The sequence below is a fragment of the Simochromis diagramma genome, unplaced genomic scaffold (genome assembly GCF_900408965.1).
Source record: "Simochromis diagramma unplaced genomic scaffold, fSimDia1.1 OVJJ01000603.1, whole genome shotgun sequence".
NCBI classification, from domain to species: domain Eukaryota; kingdom Metazoa; phylum Chordata; class Actinopteri; order Cichliformes; family Cichlidae; genus Simochromis; species Simochromis diagramma.
The window spans coordinates 20186316-20210796 of record NW_024387414.1 but is presented as its reverse complement, the minus strand read 5'-3'; the positions used below and the strand labels follow the sequence as shown (position 1 = coordinate 20210796).

Here is a 24481-nt window from a genome sequence, read left to right as displayed (position 1 = left end):
GGCTGGCTTTTGTTCGTATCTGACTGGTTCAGAATGAAAGAAAACCAAATGAGGAAAATTACTAAATTATTCCGATGTTTGGAGGACAAAACCAAATATGTTTGAAAAATAGAGAACATCATTTAGGTAGCGTATGAATAAAAGACAAAGAAAAAAGAGGGGGGAAAGCAGTCTCGTACCAGGAGTTAACTCATTTGTTAGGTTTTTCACTTTTTATCTGGATTTAGTCCCCCTCTCTGGTTGACCTGCTGCTTGAGTAACTGTTGTGGGGTTTGGACCAGAACTCAAATAGGGATGGTTCCAGCCACAGATCAAGTCATCCATCTGCATTAAACAAAGGATTAGGGACCCCATGGCCTGCCCCCAACTCAGCAGCGCAGAACAGCAACAGGTGACAGCCAGGTTAATCATTCATCTCATGCACCATCATCCCCTCAGGTGCACTACCTGTAATCCCAGTGGCATCTACGAAACCCCCCCCCCCCAAACTTGATATTCATTCATGAAATTCTTCAACAACTATAAGTCATAATCTTTTTTTTTTTTCCAACTATTTTGTTTCTTTGCTCCACAGCAGAGTCATGTCTTCCAAGCAAGCCACGTCTCCTTTTGCCTCTGTGGTTGATGGGGATGATGCCATGAGTCAGGAGCATTTGTCTTGGGAGAAAGAGGAGAGCGCAGAGGCCCATGGCACACCACAGCTGCCGCTGCACAGTCTGCTTCACGGAAAAGCCCCTGATGAAATGCAGCCGCTCAGCAGTGTACCATCAGAAAGCGATTGGGACAGCCTGGTGTCAGCCCAGCAGCGCATGGTGAGACATTCATACGCAGTTGCAAAACAAATCTCTAATAGAGCCCATGCTGGTTAACCAATAATGCCAAACATTTCAAAAGTCTCATACATTTTCACAAAGCATCTTTGTGCAGATGAAAAGAGTTTTAAATTCGCACTGATTTGAGCTCGTTTTTCACCTGCCACTGGGGACAGCAAATGTTTCACACAGAGCATCACACAGTATAAAAAGCATAATGACAGCAATAACAAAGATTTCAAGTACAAAATTAAAAAAAATGTCAAATATGACAGCAAGCCATTTAGCAGGACAAATACCAATGTAGTCTGCTAAAGTTATACAGAACTGGTCGATCTCTAAACCTTTTTTATTATTCTGAAGTGACTCTGTGATACTTATGGAGTGAATGAAAAACAGTGTGAGCTACTGTGGGGCGTAGAAGACGAAGCTCTGTTTAAATAAAGCATAGTAATACAGGACAATTTCAAACCTATTAGTATGCACTTATGTCTTACTGTCCTCCCGGGGGTATTCACGATCCAAGCGGAGCAGCCACTCATTGTTCCTGGCTTGTATAAAGAAGCTTAGCTGATATTCTATCACCAGCTCCAGCCCCGTGGTTCTGTAATGCTCTGAATCCTCAGGGATTCTGGAGCCTTTCAGACAGGCAACTGTGCCAAACATTAAACCATGAACTATTATTAGGTTAAAGAGGGGATCTCTAACTCTTCTCTGAGCAATGTGAATGGCACATAAAATTACTTAATAGCAGATGGAGAGGAATGTAGCTTTATCTGCTTTCTTTGGTGTGCTTTGGATTTACGTTACTGCAAAAAAAAAAAATAGTGTGCTCAGTGCGTGTGTTGTTTCTCTTGTTTTGTGTAAGCTACATCTGCGGCAAGACCCCCAGATGCTGCGCATTTTAAGTGGAGCGCCGCTTTGATATGAGCAGAATGAGGAAGAGCATAGGCACTTGTGGGCTATAGACACAGGAGGCAGGTGGTTGTCTGTGACAGACGGGCCTGCGGTAAAGAGACCCAGAGGGCTTCTGAAGTAGCTCTGCAGTTTGCCACTGAGACCCTCAACACCTTAGCACAACACACACACACACACACACACACACACACACACACACACACACACACACACACACACACACACACACACACACACAGAGCCATAGGATTTCTCAGGTTCTTGTCATCTGTAGCACATTACAGTGTGTCAGCAACAGGATTTTAGTGAATTTTATGATGTACAGCTAAAAAAAAAAGCATATAGAAACACTTCACAAACATACATAACTAATATATAAAATAAATAAAATAAACTATGTGTCACACAAACTTAAATAAAATGTCAGAGACAAAACATTGAGTTATGTAACCTCTTAAGGATAAAAAAACTTAAATACAAGAAAGTTATTTTTTTTAAAGAAGAAATATGAGGGCACCAATCACCATGTTTTCTTAAAGAAAGTATAAGACTGATCTTTCACTGATGTAAACAAGGCCAGCAGCCATTGAAGTAACAAAAAGAAAGAGTCTGCAGGTCTGAAAACTTTCGATATGACTTTGATTCAAGCACATCACATCATGAATAGTTAGATAGTAGCTATTTTAAATGTTAAAGGTTGAGTGTTTTATTACTTCTATGTTATTCCCTCCTCTTGCCTTGATTTTGTGACAGTCCTAATTGGTATAATGTACAGTTAGGAGTGGACGTTTTTTATGCCCATGCCGTCTTCTACGCTTGGAAGGTATTTCAACTGAATAATAGGTTGAATAGTAAGTGGGAGTAAGAACTAAAAAGGAGAGTAAAAGGGAAAAAACAAGAAAAAAGGGACAAATGCAAGAAGGTGGATGAAGAAAAGAAAAGGGCATAAGGTGGAAGGAATTAGAGTGTTGCCTTTGCTGATTACCTGACTCTATTGCTGTGCCATGGCTCTGTGTGGGCTGTGCCCTGAACCCACGCCAGCTGATTAACCCAGCACTGCTCCACTCCCCTCAAGCACTCTCAACTGTCTCTGCCATGCTGCATAATGATCCAGCGCTGGGCTGGGAGGTGCAGAGTAGGCCGGTCAGTCGTGCCACCCTGGCACTTGGTACCAGACCACCCTACACTCCACTGAAACTCTGCCTCGAGCTCAACATGCCACACAGGGATGAGAACTCGGCACTGTCAACACTCCTGCCTGGTTTACTGCATTCCCGACTTTTTATTTGGGATTGTCAGCGACTCCAGACATGGTTGCATCATTTAACCATGCTGTAATACACTCTTATCACACTGGTGCTGATTAAAGCTCCCTGTTTTTTTGTTTGTTGTATGACAGGCTTGCAGTATATTTTGGATTCAGATCTTCTCTGTGCAGGCGAAAGTTTAAATCAGTAACTGTTCCCCTGTTAAAGGCTGCAACTCCTGGCTGCTTAGCTACCTTCTGCTTTCTCAGACTGCACAAACCATAATTAACACCACCTTCTGTCAGACGCAATCCTCAGCCATCGTCTGTGCGCTGCCTATACACTCCCATGTGCAGAGTATTCTCTTTTACTCTCTCTGTCTCTCCCCCTGAAGCCCTCCCCCATTCTTCTCCCCCATGCCTTTATGTCTCTGTTTGTGCACCGGGAACACTCAGCCAGTCAGCCAGAGACAGGACCCTTAGTTAAATACTAAACCATACACAGGTGGGACGAAAAAACAACAACAGCTTGAGACAGGACACAGATTTACGACGGCTCGAGGCACTCAGCTGAGAATAGTTCTCCACTAGAAAATGAACAAATTACACAGCAGTCACCCTAACACAAATGCACACTCAACAGCAATTTGAGAGATTACAGCTGGGCGGTTTCTCTGTGTAGTCTCCGCAGATGAAAAGTAAAGCCTGAGCACATTATGGATATACCCCCATGAAAGTGTACCTCATCATTTCATCTCAATTTTTCACTTGTCATATTTCATTTATCAGAGCAGCTATCACTGTTGAGACTGCAGAAGCTGCCGTGTTGAAAAGCCAGAGAGGAGCCATTTAATATGGCCAAAGCGCCCATGAGCTGCAAAAACCTAGCAATCACTGCATTTGAATGAAAAACTGTCAAAACACTGAATAGAGCCACTGACAGAACACAGAATCCTGCTCATCACTTAATACAAATCCCATCCCTTGTTGCCTCCCCTCCCGACTTCTGTTTGTCTTACAGGAATCTGACAGCAATAAAGTATGCTCCCTGTACTCTTTCCGGAACAATTCCACTTCCCCACACAAGCCTGAGGAGGGGGCCCGGGAGCGAAGTGACCTGCTGAGCGGATCAGCGTTTGGAACTCCAGAGCGCCGCAAAGGAAGCCTGGCAGACGTAGTGGACACTCTGAAGCAGAAGAAGCTAGAGGAGATGACAAAGACAGAGCAAGACGGTATGACTCCTCGTGTGTGTGTGTGTGTGTGTGTGTGTGTGTGTGTGTGTGTGTGTGTGTGTGTGTGTGTGTGTGTGTGTGTCCGTGCAAGTGTGTGTGTGTGTGTGTGTGTGTGTATGTATGGGCACAGGAATACTTTACCTTCTTCCCCCTTAAGCGTCCTCGATCTTTCCACATTTTCCTGTTTCTTTAATAGTTTTTCACGCTTGCTGACTGTCTGCCTCTTTTCTCCTGTATCTCTCTCTGTCTCAAACACTCATGCGGGCACACTCAAAGCTGGGAATACTGACGTTACAGTATTTCCAGTTTGTTCTGAACTTCTTCCAACATGACAAAGACTGTGTGGCAGTGCACCTCAGCATAAGTGTGGTCTTCGTCCACGCCAAGGAAAACTCTTTGACTATAAAACTTATAGTGCTGACCTGATGCCAGGAACATTACCTCCTTTTTATTTTGCTACACAAGAACACTTCTCACCATGCACAGTTATTCATCAAAGGTTGCTAACCACAAACAACCCAAGCCCTTCTCAAGGATTTTACCTGTTTCGTGTGCATAATTAATTCATCTTATTCAGCGCACCGTGAACAGCTCAGAGATTTTTTTGTTGTTGCTGTTGTTGTTTTGTTTCCTAAAAGTAGAGATAGAGGGGGAAAAAAAGAAATCCCTTTCTGCGATAAGACTGTTGGGTCTCTATCATATCTGCTACCATTTCACCCTGCTTGGCTCTCCCTCCTACAGCCTGCAGTCTATCAAGAGTATGGCGGAAAAACAAATATTTGAAAGAGCTGCTGAAACACATCCCCCTTCTTAATTAGGGCTGTAGTAATATAACTACATCCAATCAAATGTTAAACCCCCTTGGGAATGCATGTGTCTCATTTAGTGTCTGGGGAGCTCTTAGCTTAAGCACTTCATCAGACGAATAAATTAGACCTCTGTTAGCCTAAAAATAATTTGCCACTTCTTTTTTAAGTGTTCGTTCGGCGATCTTTGTATCAGAGCGTCACAGGCCTCTCATCACTTAATCGTTTAGCCACATCCTGATATGAGACTGATTATTTGTGTTGTCATTAGATATTAGAAGTCGGTCCATATTTCACTGAATACAAAAAATCTATATTACAAATTAGACCTGGGTAGGTTTATTAGTTTAATAATTGTTTTTTATTATGATTTAATGGCCACTCGTATTGGCAGTTTACCAACACACTGAAAAAAAAGCAGCTCTTAATAAATATCTCAGTTCAGACAGTAAATATACTGTGTTGTCTCGCCCATGTTTTTGGGCCATTTTTACTAAATGCTCTAACGCAGACATAATTTTAGGGATATCCGGTATCCTTGCTGCTACTGATCTAGAGATATGACGAGACATAAAGGAGTTCCCCGAGCAGGACAGCTTCTGGTTAGGACAAAGTTGGTATTGCTATTACTGCTGAGTTTTACCCTAAGGTATAAAAAAATTCATATGTCCTGCTTCTCGTGGAGTTGATTTTCAGGGCAAGACCGTCAGTGCTCTTGGTAGCGACAGCGGGCATTATGGTAATGAGCCCCAGCTGGTGAAGGCTGGTTGTTGCAGTAATTTAAATGGTCAAGTGCAGCTTGTAATCCAGTGCCTTATGTTGGCGCAGGGAGGAGAGGGTGCTTTAGAGTACCATACAGCTGTTTTAATCTCCTGTTAATAATAGTGACTTGGTCCGCCTCATGTGTTGTGTATCCTCACCACCAAAATAAACTCCCTTGTTGGTAGAAATTAGTTTCTGAGCTGGAGACACGCAGAATACAAGAGTTTCGGTGTGCTGTCCCCAAGCTGCAAGAATTGTGGGAGACTTTTTTCCTGAAGAGCACTTGAGGAAGCCTCAGTGGTGATGATATGTGATTACTGTAAAATGGGGGAGAGGGACTCTGAGAAACTGCCCAAGGAAAAGCTCAGAGAAACCTTTGAGAGATCTTAATCGTATGTCTTTGTTTCTGGTCAGAGACACAGTTGGAAATGAAAAGGGCAGGATTAATGTAGTAGAGAACATGCAAGAATGCCATTTGTTGTCTTAATGATGTTACTAATATACCACAAGCAACAGATGAGCTAAATATGTAGCTTATCTACACATGACAACTGTTGTGTCTAATTCTGCTGCTTTGATGTCTGCCTGGCCGGGGTCACTGAGGTCCTCAGAGACTCCTCACCATCTGGTACCATTCTTCTCTGGCCTTCCTTGTCTAGTCAAGATGGCTCATTGTCTTGATGGACTGAAGATAACTCTAGTAACATCAATTGTAGAGAGACAGCAAATGATCTGCGATACACTTCTCACACTACATTGCTCATAGATATATTTTCTAAAACTTTGCTCTGAAAAGCTTCTTTGCCATTTATTGTTGACAGTCTTCAATAGCTGTTTCTGGTTTCCTGGCTATTGGGTTTTTAAGAGGTATTTTTTCTGTACTGCAAGAACCACAAATGACAGCTGGCTGTTAGCGGCAGCTTTCTCAAAGCCTTAACAAAACCTAAAAATACAGTACATGAATTATTGGGGTAGAAATGAAGGTATACAGACAGTCCCTAAAACAACAGATGGTAATTTTTTGACTTCATCCACTCTATGCATGAAAATAATTTCTTTGTTTTCAAACATACAAATAATAAAAAAAAGAGTCACTGTTCAGTATTAGCTATTATTCCTTCATCCCTTCATCTCTGTATATTTGTACCCTTTCACCCTCTCTATCCTTCCACCTTTACTCTCCATTTCTGGTCCTTAAAGTGCTTTAAGTGCTTGTGACTGTGCTAATGAATGAAAATGTCCTCCCAGCAGCGAGCACTGCATTTAGCTGAATAGTCACCTTTGCTGTAAAAGCTCTATCAGGCCCAGTTGCCAGCAGGGCTAACGATTGTGCCCCATGTTTATTTACTAGGTATTGTAAATGCATTATTTATGGATAAGTCTCCAGACAGCACTTGTCAAGAGTTAAAAATGTCAGTATAAAGTATTAGGGTAAAAAGAAAAATAGCCTTGATTATAAAAACCCAAGGTGACCTTGATTTGATTCACATGCAATTAGAGCAGTTTTATATAATGCACTAAAGTATGAATCAATACTGCGCAAGTCAACACAGAAACTCTTGTGTGTACAGTCTTTATGATCGTCCCCAAGACAAGGACGGGTAATTGGGTTTCAGCATCCCATTTTACCTTTTAGGGATTTTCCAGGCTCACTATCTACTTGTTGAAACCTTGCCAGTCCATCCAAGACTAATATTAAAACACAAGCAGCTTATTTCCATGTATTAGGGCAGTTAAGAAATATTGTTTTTTATTATATTTTATTTTAAATGAAAGCTGAAAGAAAAATCAATATTCTATATATTTTATTTTTAAAACTTCAGTAAAAGCACCTATCTAAAAAAAAACAACCTTTGAGCTTTACTCTGTTTTTACCACTGCCGACTACAAAAGCCATAGTGTTCAGCATCACAATACGCTCGGCTCGGTTCTTAGACTTCTATTCAGTAAACCGTACTGGGAAAAAGGGGTGACGTGAGAATATTTGATAGTGGATAGTTTCACATGTAATCTGCAGCTTTTATCTAAAACATAACAATAACACAAGTGTCAAGACACAGAGATGGACAGATATTCTAAGACTGCAGCCTTTGAAGAACAGTAAGAGTGGATACACTAGGTGCACTAGCAGAACAGCCAACACCTGGAGTCCTTTGACAAAGTCATGGCTAATTAGTTCAGCAAAGGGAAGCCGTACCACCAGCCAAACTGCAACTGCTTTTTATCCTGAGGTGAAAGGAATTAAATATCCTTCTACTAAGAAAAGAGTTCCCCCTACCGAACCTTTGCCGGTGACATAGAGCAGCACAGTGGGGTGTGCCGCTGGAAGGATTGTGTTTGGTCATATGTGCAAACGGTGTGTGGCTCAGTGCCACTACATAGACGTGTCTTCCTCACCTTCTGCCTTTATCACCTCTTCTCTATTTGTAAGTGTAATCCCCCTGGCGAGATTGTGTATTATCACTGTATAATGACTGTGCAGTAGGTTGAGTGTGGGGGGAGCGATCAGCATTGTGTGAGTAGCCCCAGGTCATTATCCTCTATTACAACACGGCGTGTAATGAGATTCAGGGATGGGTGAAAGCTTTGGAAGAGAATAGGATCAGCTCTAAGCCTGTGGTCTGATTAGCACTGATGAACTCTTGACTCTGTTGTAACACTTTCCCCTGTCAGTGTCACAACCTCTTCTGACTCTACATGGAGACTCAACGGCAATTGGCTGCAGATGCTTGACAGCATTAACAGACTCATTTTTTGATTCCCATTTTCTTTAAATGCAGCATTAAAAGAATTTTTCAAGGTTTTCCTTCTTTCCTGTATATCTATAACCTGTAATATACATTATACCGGCAAAAATACACCTCCCCCAAAAAAACAGACTGCTGCACTTTCTCCCCTCCTCTTTTAGTTCCCGCCCTTCTCCCCTCTCGTCTCATCCCAGCTGCCATGTCATCTGGTTCTGCTTTATCCCACCTAATTAATAGGAATCTTTGTTATAATGATCTGAGCATGAGCCTCTGACTCTATGCATATGCAATGAGGGCTGGAAACCCAGTTGCCTTGGTTGCAGATTTTGAGGCATTCTTCACACATAGCTCAACGCCGCCTTTCGTTGCAGCATCAGCTGGACAATATAAAGCTGGGACCCTTTTGCCGTTAGCATACACAGGTTAAGTAACGATTAGCCAAGAATCTGCATCTCCTCTGTATGCCTTATTTCCACCTTCTGCAAAGTTTTTTTTTCACTGTTGTTAAAATAGTTTAACAGATTCTTTTAAGTTGTCTGTTTGATCAAAGGGTCATTACTTGATAGTTGTGTTTATGCTTACATCCAGTACTGTATGTCAGGGGGAGTGCTTCCTGTATATATGTGTGTGTGTGTGTGTGTGTGTGTGTGTGTGTGTGTGTGTGTGTGTGTGTGTGTGTGTGTGTGTGTGTGAAAGTGTGTGTGTCTGCACTCTGTTGGCCTGTGGTGTGGTGCACCAGCTCAGCGGAGCAGTGCTCTGGTCTGTCACTTTTGTTTGAATAGGTAATGTAGCTCTGTTCAGGCTGAGGAGACATGAGCTGGAATCGCTTGTTAGGACACATGATCAAAAGTGGCTCTCTGCTCTCTGCCAATCAACCCTCTTGTCACCCCGTGAAGCAGACGTTAAATAGATTTTTCGGCTGTATGCCGCGGGCAGCCTGCCAGCCTGACATGTGAACTTTCACAAAAAAGGGTTACCCTGCCCTTCACTCCTCCCTATTCTTACTTTGCCATCTTCTTCCTTCTTCTCTGGTTTCTGTATTTCCTCCCATCCCATCTCCCCACCCCCCATTTTACTCCTCCATTCTGTCTTTTTTCAGTGTTTTTCCCCCTTCTGTCACCCCTATCTGTCCAGAGCACCTCATTCCCTCCTCCTTCTGTAAATTTTGTCTTCAATCCTTTTTTACCCTCCAGTGACAAAGTTGTTCCTCTGCCAGGTTGAGATCAGAGCCCACTGCTAAATGGAGTGGCTTCATGATGGGAATAGGCAGCTCAGAGAGCTTGGTCCACTCCTGAATTATGTATTTACTATCTGTTCCAAAACAGAGCCTTCACATAACACAGGCATGTCCCCATAGGGCAACGGAGGCCTGTGCAGGTTTCACTTTACACAAGCTAAGATATAGATTTTGTTGCCCCTTTTAAAACGGGAACCCTTTCTGCTGTCTTGGTCATTCAGATGACAAAACAAGCAGCTGCTTCTTCAATGTGCCATTCTTCGCATTCAAGATCACCTTCCCCAGTTCTCATATTCCGATTAGTCAACAGTAGCAACTGCTGTGAAGCATTCCAGGGGCCATCTTCCCGGGTTTCAGCTGTTGAGCATGTCCCCCTGCACCCATGCAGCACAAAACACCCATTGTGATCCTGGCTTACTGGCTGCACAGGAACCCCTTGATAGGAGGAAACGGGTGTCTCTGAGAGACAAATCGCAGCCAGGGTTGCACAGAGGCTTGCTTGTCCTTATATGCTCATACACCCACACGCTGGCTGTAGGTATGGCTCGTCAATTGCATTTTTAACAAACAGTCTAGAAATGCAATCAGTGACATCACAGCTTCTGCGGTAAAGGTCTGGAAGAATTTGAACAAACGCTTCTTGTTAGATTTATCAGTGTGCTGTGTATGAGTGACCGGGTGATAAAATCAGCTGTAGTTTGTGATGGCCTGAATGTTTTATGCGCCGCAAGTGTTTTTGTAATAAAGCAGGGATGCTGATACGTAAGAGGACAGGAGTGATTAAAGGTGGGTGCTAAATTTGTCCCGGGATCATGAAGCACACAAGCGGGAGATAAAGGCCAGTTTTGCAGGAAAAGGAACATGATGAGGGTCATATATGTGGCAAACTGGAGGAGGATGGGCTGCGGCAATCAGAAATGGAAAGGACAGGGGCTATTCCTCAGTGGGATGTGGGGCAGAGTGAGGGCATGTGTACCTTGCAGTGTGTGCACATTTGCGTGCGTCTGCAATTGGGTTACACTGGGAAAACTGTGTGCCAGCTAAGTATCGCTGTCCTAGCTATGGTATTCAGCTCCCAAGCATTCTCCACACATAACTTGACAAAGAATCGGTGTCATCTGACCGAGGATCAAAATAGCGTGAGTGTAACTTACACCCCGGGCACAGACGGCCTCTGTTGCCTGCTAATGATTTCAGAGCACATTTCAGACTTGTTCTGTAAGTCAGAAATACGTCAGCCATCCAGCTAAGAGATCCGCCTTGACACAGCCAAACATGACAACTAGTGTATGTGCAACCTATTAACATATTTGCATTGTTTTCTCCCAGGAAAAAAGCAAACGTGAATTTATTAGATCAAACTTTGACGTGCTGCGTACTGAACAAAGAGATTATTTAATCAGCAGCGATGGAACAATCTTTTCCTCCCACACAATGCTGTTTTCTTTCTCCTTGCTCAATAATATTACACGCACAGGGAGATGTAACGAACATGTCAGAACAAATGAACGGAAATTGTTTTTTATTGCATTACAAAGGGTGTTAATGCACAGTCAGCTGACTAATGTCATCACTTTTTAAAAGTACTTTGCCAGCATGTTATAGTCCGTTTGGCTCCGTACCCCATATTAATAAAAGGGAAAAGATACATATTACTTCTATTGTTGCTGCACATTAAGACACTTAGCTCAATGTACCGAGGGGAAATGAATGGAGACTTTCTAGGAGCTGGAATACTTAACCTTTAGAAGCGCTATGGTAACTTCATGATTTCTCCAACTGGCGGTTTGACTGTACATTTTTTTTAGTGTATTTTAATTGTTCATCAGTTACATTGATCTAATTTTTAAAAAGACCTAGAACTTCAGACTTTTTTTAAAGGAAAAAAGGGGATTTTTGTGGGGTGAAGGCATCTCTTTTTTTCTCAGAGAGCTTAAAACATAATCTAAAAATAGTGACCTTTGGTCTTACAGTCCAGTAAGCTGTATCTGTACATCCTGAACTCTGGCATCTTCGTAAACAAAGTTGGTTATGTGATTAAATAAACAACTTTAATTGCTATTTGGGGATAAAAAACCCGAACTGAGAAGTGGAAATTAATAATTCCCTCACTGTGAGTTCAGATCGCCTCCAACAACCATATCCACCACCCGCTGCAGCCACCCATCCCCCCCAAACACATTGTTTGCTTAAAGTAAAATGAGCAAGACACACAAAATGACACATTCACAGTATGTTGTATTATGTATAAAGCAGTATATTACCCAGAACACTTATGTGGAGGTTGCTTCTTTTTGAATATCTTTGAAGTGTTTGAGGAGTACCGGGGTTGTTGTCCACTGTCTGTACAGTGGCAGACACTTGGCTTCCCTGCAAACTGTAACGCATTCATGTGAATCCCATTAGTCTCTTTTTGTCCTTGTATATTCAGACACCCATTAATTTACAAAATCAACACTGAACCGCCATGATCACAGTACTACACGTGGTCTTCACACATCTATTAATTTAACATAGATGAATAAATGTGAATGTTTTCGGGCATTGATTAGCAGGCAAGTTTATATCTGACAGTTAAATTGCATGGTACCCCCCCAAAAAACTCTCTCCAATGCAAGGTACCCAGTAATTTGATTTTTGTATGAAATTATTATAATTTATTACAGTGTGTGGACCGTAATGATTACCAACATCAAATGGAAATTATAATTTGAAATTTAGTCTACATATTTCTTCTTGTAATGTTCATGTTCCCAAGTGCTGATCCCTTAATCAGTATCGTCTTCGACTCCAAAAGTAAAGTCCACTTTTTCTTTCTAGTAAACCAAACACAGTCACGCTCAATCACAACTGATTTACTTTTTCCATTTTCCTCCTGTACTCCCTCGCTTTTGTGCCTTTCTGCACTATTGTTATCCTGCTAACAAATAAATGAGCTCATTTTGCAGCAAAGAAATTTTAAGGCATCTTACTTAATAAAAGTATTTTTTTCCTCAAGTCAGAAATTGTGTAAAGAAGGACATTGGATGAATAAATTGTGTTTTATTTTGTTCCATCTTAATAAAACCTCCATTTCACTTTAACCTTGTCTGATTCTTTTACCGTGCCCTATTTGGTCTCTCTTAATGCAATCAAAGCAGCAATTGTTTCTTTCTCTGACGAATTTTAGAGTGCATTGTATTGATAGCGGTGCTCAATAGAATCCCTCTGCCGCCTGAATAGAGACTTTAAAGCAAAGGAGCAGAGAGGAGAGGAAATGAAAAGTTCATTTTGCTATTCAAGCATTTAATGGTCCTAGTTCTTAAAAGTGACCTTGTGGGGTAGAAAGCAGAGCAGCACAGCAGCTCCTTCCAGCTGCACACATGGCATCCATCGGGGGCACAATCACGCACAGTCCCAACACCTCAGGCTCGGACATATGTTGAGTTTTATTTCATTCTTCTGACATTAATCCTATTCACCAGCTGTTCTGCCAGCTGCCACTCTCCGGCTTAAGGGGAGATTGCAGTTTTGGGGGCTCTGAGTACTGGTTTATCTTGGCTCCTCATCTCCTCCTCACGAAGTTTTGATTATTTTTTTTTCCTTGCCCTACTCCTACTTCCAGGTTCCTTGAGTTGCATACTTGCGTGCAATCTTCCTCTCTCTTTTAACTTCTTTGCTGTTGTTTTTCTCCTCTCTAATTTGTGTAAAAATAAGGAGGTAAGACTACAATTAACTGAATTTTCTGGCCCCTACCCTGTTTAAGTCCTCCAGTTCTTTTGCAGTGTTTGTTCAGGCTACTGTATGTAAGCTTATTCAGAAACAGCAACGCCACCGGCCTTCTGCACAGCTCTTCTCCGTGTGTATCAGCAACTTCTCCCCTCTTGCGGTCAAGAAAGCCCACGTATTTGTGAAACCTGCTCACCTCACAGTCACCCAACATCATTTCCGTAGGATTAACCCGGACATGGCCTCAGCCTGTACAGTTATGATTATTGACATATTGGGTCTGGCATATTTCACATTTATGTGCATTGTCTGGAAGCATACTCAAGTGTTCTCAATGTCATTTCTGCTGAAGTACGGCCGGGCAGTCTGCGAGCAAGGGCCGCAATGAATTGATCATTGCTCACTGCTCACTTTAATAATTCAAGCCTGATTGCCACAGAGTGCCGCAGTAAAATGGATTGGGAGAGGTCACATGCTGCTCAGCTCAGGAGGTGAAGCCTCTTGGGGATGGTTAATTCATATATGCTTGATAGACACGTGTCCTATTTAGAGAGGTCATTGTGCTGGGTGTGTGTGTACTGTTTCTTAGAATAGGCAGGTCAACTGTGTGGGATTAACACGCTGGTCAGTGGCGATAAAAAAACAGGGGAAAGGGACGAGTTAGTGTCCAAAACTGCAAGGTAGTAACAGCTTTGGTCTGTGGTTGTCAAAGCATTTCAGCCCACATTTAATTTTGAATCATTCACTTGATAACAGGATGACTATGACTGAAGTGCATTCTGTGGGAACTACTGTATACTAACACTGCTAATCCATTCCCTGAACTCAGCATCTGCAAAGCGTAAAATGCCAAATTATTGAAAGACCTTAAAGTTATCAAATAAAAAGGAAAGAAAAGACAGTGAGAGAGACTAAAAACTGACTTTTGCATTGCTAAGAAGTAGGGAAAACACGATGGAAAGGAAAAAGGACATAAAACACAGGACATATGCTTTCTTTCCCAACCTCGTCTCGCTTACCCTATGTTATATTTATAGCAACTATTTACATGACCAAATAGGATAGTGTAATAGTGACTAACAGAAATGTTCACCAAGTGGAATAATGATTAGGTGTCAGTTAAAGAAAGCCCACCACGAGGTGCAGGTGCTCCACAATACAGCGACATGTCTCAAGGAGCCGGACCTTTTTATTTACGCATGCCGGCACTCGTAATTACATATAAAAAGACAGAATTATTCAACAGAACCAACGAGTATTCTGGAAATGGTAGAGGTTATTACAACTGTTGACAACGAGGAAAGGTAATTGCCTGAAAATGAGCGACAACGCAGTGTTGTGCTCAGAATGCACCCCTCCTCCCGATCCCCCCCTCCCCAGCCACTCACCACCACCACCCACCCCAGCTCCCTCTTTAGCGTTTGCATTGTGCAGCATCACCCGGGTGTGTAACCTATTGCGTTCCGATTGCTCCCTTGCAATTAGTGCCCTTTTTGTCCTCACTTCAATAACGGCATGATTATGGAGACTTCAGGAGTATTTGCAGCATCCAACAGCTGTTGTCTCAGGGACTACCGGCTGAATGACAAAAACATGTTTTCTCTCTGCATTTCACTTCCCTGGCTGCCTCTTGTAATTATTATGTTTTATTTGGTTTGATGATGGGGTCTTGTTTTTAGTGTGTCTGTGATTAAGATATTCAAAGGATTCCTTGGAGTGTGTCACAGTCATTTTCATTTTTATCAATCTCGACTTTTGATTTGTTTCCCGTGCAGTGCGGAGTGGATGGGAAATTAGACGTTAGCTTATCATTGTCTGACTGAGATTCTGGCAGCTTTATTTCTGAGACAGAATCTATGCCTGAATCAAAGGATTATACTGTATCTAACACTAAAAGTAGGAATGTAACAAATGTGACAGCCTTTTTTAAGCTGTTTAAATGCTTCCAGTTTTTTTTTCTTTTTTAAGAATTTGCCCAGATATTTTTTGCATGTGCAATCATACGATAAAGTCGACACAATGAAGTAAATCAAATGTGCTAATATCATCATAATCATTTATGGATAATTTATGGCTCTATAATCCTCTGTAAAATAACAGTGATTTGTGTAATTTTCAATCAAAACATTAGTGGATATTCCTCACCCCACTACTTTATTGGACCTTTGAACTTTATGGGATGCCTAGACAGCACCAATCATCACTAGGCTACAATTATGGTATAGTTTTATGTGAAATTTACTTTTGACTCACTCTTTTTTTTTTTTTAAACTTGTCAGTTTTGTTTAAGTGAAGATGGATGGATGGATGGATGGATGCATGGATGGATGGATGGATGGATGGATGAATTGATAGGTGGAATTTGACTATAATTGGATTAAGCCAAATTGTATAAAACATACTCGTTTTCCTCTGTCCGTCCACCCCTCACTGCAAATGCTAAATTGTTTCCCTATTTGCCTAACTGTCTCATCCTCTCCATTGTGGGGAGGAAATTATTTATACGGTCAGTGTCAGCTGATCATTGATTTGGTAATTACACGTTTCCCCTTGAGGCTGAGACAACTGATATACAAGGCCAATGCTAAAGGGGAGGTCCTCCTAGTTTCTTATCCATGACTTATAGCTAATTTGACCCTCCTAGATAGCCCTCTCTACTCTGCCAACAGCTTTTCAACACAACAAACACTCAAACACAAGTATCATCTTTCTCCCAGGAGAATGGAGCTCACAGAGCAGCTCAAACTGTGGTGGCAGGCAGTTGAAACCTTTTCATTGCTGACAACACAGAGTAATAAAACACCCATCGCTTCATGTTGTAACAAACCGTTCTTGTGCTTTGAGGTATCCGTGGTCTTCTGAAACATGACGACGTGTATTCTTGCATCAAAAACTTTGTTATATTCAACTTTTTAGGGATTGTAAAGGATAATATTTCTAAAAACAAACAAAACAAAAAAACTGAGATGGGCTTTTTTTAACCCAAGTTGTGGTGGAGTACTCACTTTAATATACACAGTGTACTCCATAGCTCCATATCATTAATTTTAAAGATCTAGTTTATTGCTGTCCAATCTAATTCCAGTGTGACAGGATCTGATGTGTTTGTGACTACATTTTTTTAGTCGGCTTGATGTACCACTTGGTAATTTGACTTTTTCTGTCTACAGCAGCAATAAAAAGATTAATTAGCAAAAATTTTCTTCTGTCTTCTCTTTTTCCAAATCTGAGAAAAAACAAAACAAATTTGGGATTGGTCTCTTTTTCCTTAAAAGAGTGGAGAAAGTGCTGAAAGAGAGGTCGAGATACGTCAGGGAAAGACAGACAAATAGCAGGAATATCAGTATTTTTCTTCAAGACTGTCAGGGAGTCAGTCGGTGTCAGTACAGATAGTAGTAACCTGCCTTTTAGCTTCTGTGGTTTATACTGAACATGATATTCTGGCACCACTGACTGCCAGGTGCTGAAAGCTTTGTTTATGTCACATATCATCCTAGAAACATTCTTCTGTTAAGATTTATGAGGATCATTAAGGTTTGTTTTTAATACAGTTTAAAAAAATGTAGCCTAATCTATCCCAATCATCGCAGCTCTGTGTCTCAATCCCTGTGCCTGTTCAGCCACATCAATAAGATCACACAATGCTTGCATAGAAGAGCTGTATAGTAGAGATGACACCCCTGATAGGAGCTAAACATATTGAATTTGGCAGTGTTAATGACTATTCGCTTTCTTCTGCGTGCCATTTTGGCAAAATAAAATTGGGAAAGAGTTCAGGGCATTTTTCCAGCTATATAGCACCAGCCCCAGACAATGAGACCCAGACAGGCTTAGTAGTCAAGAAACCATTCCCTCTCACTGGGAACACATCTTGGACACACACACTCCAGTAGTTTTGTCTTGTATGTTGCTATCTGTGCTAGCTGCAGAGCGGTGGGGGCCTGTGCCAAGGGTCCATAGGGACCACTGGAATCGCTGGGGCTGGAGGAAGTTGGTCTGGGTCCAGTGGGGCGATCTGGGCTTGGTGACAAGCCAAGCTGTCTACTGCAGGGACGCTGGGAAAATGTAAATAAGAGCCTGATAAGGGCTATTGTTTTCATTCCATTCTCATCCCAGCTGAATGGCCTGCTCCCCAGCCACAGAGCATTTTATCTCAAGAGGGGGAGAGAAAAAATGGATGGGGTGGGGGTGGGTGAGAGATTTAAGAGCCCCCATAGGAAAATAAAAATAAACTCGCTGGACTCTTCTCTTGTTTAAGCTAATTCCCTAGTATGTTATGTCCTACTTTGAAAGGACAAGAGCAGCAAAGTCTTCCAAACACGAAAAACTTCACAAGTTTACCACTTTTCCTTTCAGAACATCTGAGTATGTATTTAAAAAAAGCAATCAGGAGTTAAGCGTGAATCTTGTATTACAAATAATCTGTTATTTTATGGTGAATACACTGTGTATCAATTTTGACACCCTGTCATAAGCTGACAGTAATTAGTATGTTGATGGTAACCAGTGTTTTCATTGGCATCTATAATTTCTCCTGGGAAAACAGAAAGACATTTTAGAAACTGAAGTAGCATTCCTCGGATTAATCTAAATTCTTCAGGAAAATAGGCCGTGGACGGGTGCTTTGAAAAAAGCCAGACATCTGACTCATTTACTGCTTTCCTTGAGCACGCCTGCGCAAAAGTTTCTCTTCTTTTACCAAATCCATTTTTGGTTGCCTGTTTTGTTCACACTTTGAACACTGAAAGGTGTTTGAGAGTTATTTTATGGACTAATCCAGGTCATTATTCACCTTTCCCAGGTGGAAGGTAGGGAGGACAGCAGTGCATTCCAGCTGTAGTTTCTCCTGTTGGAGGACTTGGCAGGTCGTGTCTGGCCCGGCAGAGGGGATAGAGAAGTAAGGGAGCGGCAGCTCTCCTGGGAAGGAGGTGGAAGGGAGGGGGAGGACTGGAGTAGAATGGAAGCTGGCACCACATTATCTCCAACTGTTGGTGCATTCCTTAATGATCAAGTGCTGGAGAAGCATCTGTGATGAAAGTGAGTGTGTTTGTGTGTGTGTGAGAGAGAAAGAGAGCGAGAGAGCATATGTTTGCTTATTAGCATATGTTCGATGTGTTTGTTTAATTCCCCTTTTTACCATTTTTTGAAATATGTCTGTGCTTCAGGGGGGAAATGTCAAGCGCTGGTGTTGCTGTGTCTGACAGGAGATTACGATTTGAAGGGAGTTTGTTGTTCTGGGAGAGGAAGCCCTCTCACCCAGGGGTGAGAAGCAGGGAAGAAAAGCTGAGCTCCACTACTCCCCCTGCCCTTAACACCCTGTTTTAAGATCTGTGATCTTTGTGCCACGCAGGGAGTTAACACACACAAGCACACACAAAACACATAGGCTTTTCTGACTCCCTCTCTTAGGGTCAAGGGCACAAACTGTGAGTTGGGAATTGGAAAGTCAATAAAGCAGAAGTAATGTTATAATGACCCCGAGCTGAAGATGTCCTGTCGACCCCCATCACATTGGAGGAAGTGGACAATCAAACAAAATGGTGACTCTGCTTGATCTCGCTGAAAGCCACCCTTAAACAAGGCCACAACAACTACTGACCCCCTGTTACTCCCAGATCCTCTGAACTCAGTGTGTTTGTCAGAAGGAGCAACAGTGTTTGGTTTGTGGAAGCGGGCGAGAGATGATACAGAAGGATAAAAGGAAGCAACATTTGTATACATCCTCAACTGTATAAATCTCCTCTGATCCCGAGGATGATAGTGGTAAAACTGGAAGAATCCAGATGTTTCACGTGACAGGGCTTTCTCAGTCCTCGGTCCTCACTCCTCCTCCGTTGCATTATATAAAACAAAACACCATAAATTCTGCCCGTGTGTTGCCAGAAGTATGTTTGTGAATGATCCACTGTTATATGCTTGTAAGACTATTCATTATGGAGCTCCGCAGCTTTGCAGCTTTAAATGTTGCTCCATATTAATTATACAATTTGCAAAAATCTATCTATAAATGCAATCTCTATAAAAACTTATTTTAATTATAAGTCAGTAAAATTTATTTTCATATTTCACTCAAAATACTCAAAGAATTGCACCGAGGCTGCGGCTTTAAAAGGCATAATTCAATAGGACTGGATGTGTTGCTCTGGTTCAGATTAGAGGCAGGCTCAGAGTGGAGGGTTGCTCTACTGTTGTTTGATGGGAACAGGCTGAACCCGAAGCACCGCAGAGATGGTGGAGGCCTAGGTCAGCCAGCCCAGTATGTTCTTTATCAGCTACACCAGCGACAGCATGGCAGATTGCAGCCATTCCTTCTCTGATTCATTGTCTGCTGGACAAATGTTAATTGTTTTCATCATTGGCAGCTATGTGAACGTTTGGACGTACCCAGTCTAACTCTTTGCCTCCCGTTTAATGTGTGTCTCTGCCCTTATGGTAGTCCCACAATGCCTGCTTCCCTTCTCACTCCACCCCTAGCTCATCTCTCAGCTGTCGGACGGAGTCTCTTTTTAATGTTTCCCGCGCAATGCCATCAAATAAAACACCTCTCTTTCGTCTGATTCACCATCTTTTCATTTAAGCATATGGATTTATGACATCTACAAAATTATGAAAAGCGAAACTATATACTTTGCACAATATTACATACATAAAAACGTCAAATATTACAAATGGCTTTAAATTTCCCTTCTAATTTTTCTTTTTTTAGAATCCTCGTGCATGGAGAAACTTCTTTCTAAAGACTGGAAAGAGAAGATGGAGAGGCTCAACACAAGTGAACTGCTGGCAGAAGTAAAAGGTATGAATAGAAGTACCCCGTGAGTTCCTCATTCCTATCAGACTTACATAGTATATGCGCTGTTTAATATCAGAAAAAGCCTTGTACTTTGAAATGAAACAAAGGCCTTTGGCTGCCCTCCTCATTCATTTCTCTCCTCCCTTATCTTTTGTTGGAATGCCCAACTCTGTCCAAAGTGCTTTTCTTCAAAATTCCAGCCCATTTAGCCTCAGTCGAAGGCTCTCTTTGCTTGTCAGCAGTTTATTGTTGTTGTCCCTTCAGACGGCCCTGAGCCTCGCTGCTCTGCTCTGGCACATGCGGTGCGTTCATGCTGCTCTGGTAATTGTTGAACCCAAAGTGTGCTTGATGTAAACAGACCACGGCTGAGCTGAAAGGGGAGAAGCGGCTTGGAGAGGAGAGGGTGCGGAGACGCGCAGAGTCGTCTCCTCGGTGAGCTTGCGTTTGAGTGGAATGCCTTGACGCTGACAGTGAACGCCCCGTGCAGCCTATCGAGAGCACCACAGCAAAGAGCAACTCAGCACTCCCCCAAAATCTCTGTTTATGACAGCGTGAAGGTGGGCTGAGGATGGGCAGGGCAGCTGCTCAGTCCTTAGCACTGACTGTTACAGCGAGCTGCTGTGTTTATACAGCACAGGGAAGCACAATACCAGCTGGCTGCTGACACTGGGCTGCCAGTGGCTCCCAGTAAATCCCTTCAACTAAGAACTTCTAGCGGCTTGCTTTAATTTCTTGGAAACCCTTTAGATAATATTATATCAGTGCACCTAGTGTTTTAATTAACATTTCATGGAAACAATTCACAAACAAGGGGGCCGTAGTTTATTAAGGTACAGGTTATATTGATAATTTGCTTAATTGTTTCTTTTCATAAAACATAAATGGGAAATATCAGAAGCGTTCAACTTTAATGATTAATTTAAATTTCTCCACCTGCACAGAAAGGTTAAAAAAAGCTGATGAATGTTCTAATAAGTATATTCATTAGCAATAACCTTAATGAAGTGATGGATAAATCGTTGCTTGCTAAACTCGATTCATTGTACCTGTGCTAGTACACTGTCTGTCCGTGGAGATCAAAGTGCATGGGGTAAAATGTTTAAAATGATTTAGCCTTTTGAAAGCTGGTCTGTTAAATTACAGGCAGGGCATTTTTTCTGTTTGATGAATGGGAAAAGGAAGGTTACTTGGTGGTCTGTAAACAGGTAGGGAGCCTGATAATAAACATTATGGCCTCTGTCTGTTGATGAGTTATGGAGACAGTCTTTACACCACAGTTACAAATATAAATGCTTCTCCTATCACAGAGGCAGCCTTAGATTTTTAATTAGCATGCCATTTCATATGACTGTAGACATTTCAAAGGGCTGCTTTGTGCTCACCCTTACAAATGTCTCTCTCTCTGCGTTTGATGTCTGCCCGATGTAAATACGGGCAATTAAAAAGAGGCCCAGGGTTGGAGATGCACAAGGTCCACCTAATTAAAACACAAACAAAGGTACCAAGCAGAAAACACCTTATGATTAAGATCTAAAGTGTTATAATGAATCAGAGGTCCCATTAATTGTTAGGTTAAAATCAGTACAAAAGGCAAACATATCTGTAGGTTATAAATGAATGAAAGGTTGCGGAGAAAAAAAGCTTTACATGCAGATAAAGGCTACAGTACCTAGTAGCAGAGTGGCCTTGCATATTCTGTGCTGATCGCTTACTTATTCCTCCGCAAATTATACCAAACGCCTTGTAGGCTCTCTTTTGACATTGTTCCATTGGAGCCTTGAAAGAGAAGCGATTGTTATTGCAGAGGCAAGTGGTGGAATCTGACTGGTGAGGAAATGATTTTGTCTTGTTCTTAGGAAAGAGATAAAAAAAACAATAGGTGTGAGAGAATTTGACCTGAGGCTTTGCCCGTGAAAATAAAGACATTCTTTTGCAGCAGTTGTGTTCAAACATGCCCCGAATACTTTATCCTTTTGAGCCGAACACGCATGTACAGTCAACAAACAAAACAACTGCATCAACAACATCAGAGATTTTTCTTTTCAAGGTCCGCAAACCCAACCAACCATTTTCCCCTTACAAATGACAGATGTATAATTACAGCCTATTGTAATGCGCGTGTTTCATACATATTGTGCTGTTTTGAGGTAAAGGCATGTTTTCTAGTGTTTTAGTGTAAGTCGAAAGTGGCGTAATCCAGTGGAGGCAATGTGCTTAACCCAGACATACAGAGGGGTGTTATTAAGGGTTAATGATTTCAAATCTCCATCTGGCTTTTCTTGTACGCCGTCGGGGCTTAGCATCAGCACGGGGAGGCGAAAAGAACTTGTGAAGGAGCATTAGTGGCGGATTTCTTTTCACCAGTCAATTCCAGGGCTAACTGTTTGTTTTCATACCTGAGCTTAGCTGTCAATCTGCAGGAACGATGAAATCTCCTGAACAAAACCACAGAGCAAGAAAGGGAGGCTAGCTGGAAAGGCTCCAAACCACACAAAGTAACAGATAATAAGAGGCAAGGTGGAAAGAGTGCACAAGAAAGAAGTACACAGATAAAAAGATTTCAGCTGAGGAAACTTGGACAGTTGACATTTATAATTATATACCTCAGAGAGATCTGTTATATGATCACAAGTGACTGATAATAACCATTCATTATGCACATATATACATACACATATATGCTTATATGTCTTTTGGCTTGCTCTGTGCAGGGTCTTTGAGCTTCATACTCAACAGAGCTATTTAAGTTTCCCTGCTGAGTGGTAGTTTACTGGCCCCCCGATGGGGGCATAAGAAAAAAAAAAGAAGAGAAAAAAGAAGAAGCACACACACAAACTGCTCAAGCATTTACTCAAACTGGAGGAAAATATGTAGTTACTAAATTGGAACACAAGCTGTATTCATTCTGCTGGAATCTGCTAAAAAAGAAAGACAGAAAAAAGCTTAACGCTGTACACTAGCGTTGAAATGGCAGCTTGAATTCTGAAGCAGAAAAATCAGGGCTCTTGCACTGTCACAATCAATTTGAGAATGGTGTCTACGTGACAGTGGTCGGGTGCAAACATACAGTCCTGTGGCAGGCAGATAAGTGGAAGCTCTTTAGGAGGAGAACAGAGGGCAGGGCAGGAGGCAGCTGAGACTGATTTGATGCTGGCCCTACCTGTGCTGGCTATACTCCTGCACAAGCAGGAAGGGGTCCACAGTGAGAGCACAGAGCCCAGATTGTTTAGTACTGTGGGTTTGTTGCAAAACATGTTTGTGCACTTTAAAAAAAAATGTCTTAATGACCTCTATAAAGTGCGGTTTTGATGCTACTGGACACAACTGCATATTTGTGCAACATTCCCCATCAAAAGTGAGCTTATGTAGCGTTAGAAAGGAGAAGGAAGACATTAATTTTGAGGGTATTTCAAAAGGTTTGTGTATTTTATATAATATGTCTATTACACCCAACATACAAACCGTTCACACAAATAGCACAAAACGTTATCTGTCCAGTTGCTCCAGTCAAAAATGCTTCAGTTAGCATTTTCTCCACAACACTTCAGTCAACTGTTTGCCCTGTGCACTCAGGTGAAATATGAGCCACAGTAAATCATTATTCCTGAGGCCACATTTGCCAGATGAATGCATGTGAGTGTTGGACTGTGTGTTTTTCTCCTCTAATGAATTGAGGAATTTAGCTTGTGGCAATGGAAGGTAAAAAAGGAAGCGCTGTGCTCGTGTGTGTAGTGTATGTTTGTATATACAGGTACAAAAATCTCTGTGTTTTCAATTACATATTTTCCAGTGGTTTGTTCAAGTTGAGTCATTTAACAGTATATCGTTTTATTAATCTTCCTTTCAGTCAGAGAGAATGTAAACCATTGAGAGAGCTGACAAAAACATATCTATGTCATTTTTAAACGAGCCTCCCCTAAAATATTCATTAGTTTTTCCTGGGCAAAGCAAATTGGATTTTCACAAGCATGTAAAGCCGAACGGCTAAGTTATATGAGGATGTAAGAGAATGCGAATATACCCTTCAGATTTAAAAAGATGCGTATAACAACCAAATTTTAGGAAGGCATAAAAATGGCTAAGACAGGTTTTTGAAATTGTGTTTAAAGTAAAAAAAAAGTCACATTTTTATAGGCTCCATAAGAAAGTGTTATTTTTAGCTTAATTTCATTTATGGGTAATGCTATCCAGTGCATCAAGTCACTTTCCAGGATTATTTT

At 41.7% G+C, this 24481-nt stretch overlaps 1 protein-coding gene across 10 annotated transcripts in view; it reads left to right on the top strand.

The window, feature by feature from the left end:
- sox6 (SRY-box transcription factor 6) overlaps window positions 1-24481 on the top strand; it is a 129422-nt gene that overhangs the window by 45173 nt on the left and 59768 nt on the right. For 8 of the 10 annotated variants that reach the window (XM_040012088.1, XM_040012091.1, XM_040012095.1 and 5 more), the window contains 3 exons: window positions 575-812; window positions 3998-4208; window positions 20175-20264. In XM_040012088.1, coding sequence (XP_039868022.1) covers window positions 575-812; window positions 3998-4208; window positions 20175-20264 — 539 coding nt within the window. The remainder of the gene's footprint in view (window positions 1-574; window positions 813-3997; window positions 4209-20174; window positions 20265-24481) is intronic. The other 2 variants (XM_040012097.1, XM_040012093.1) reach the window with 1 other exon arrangement.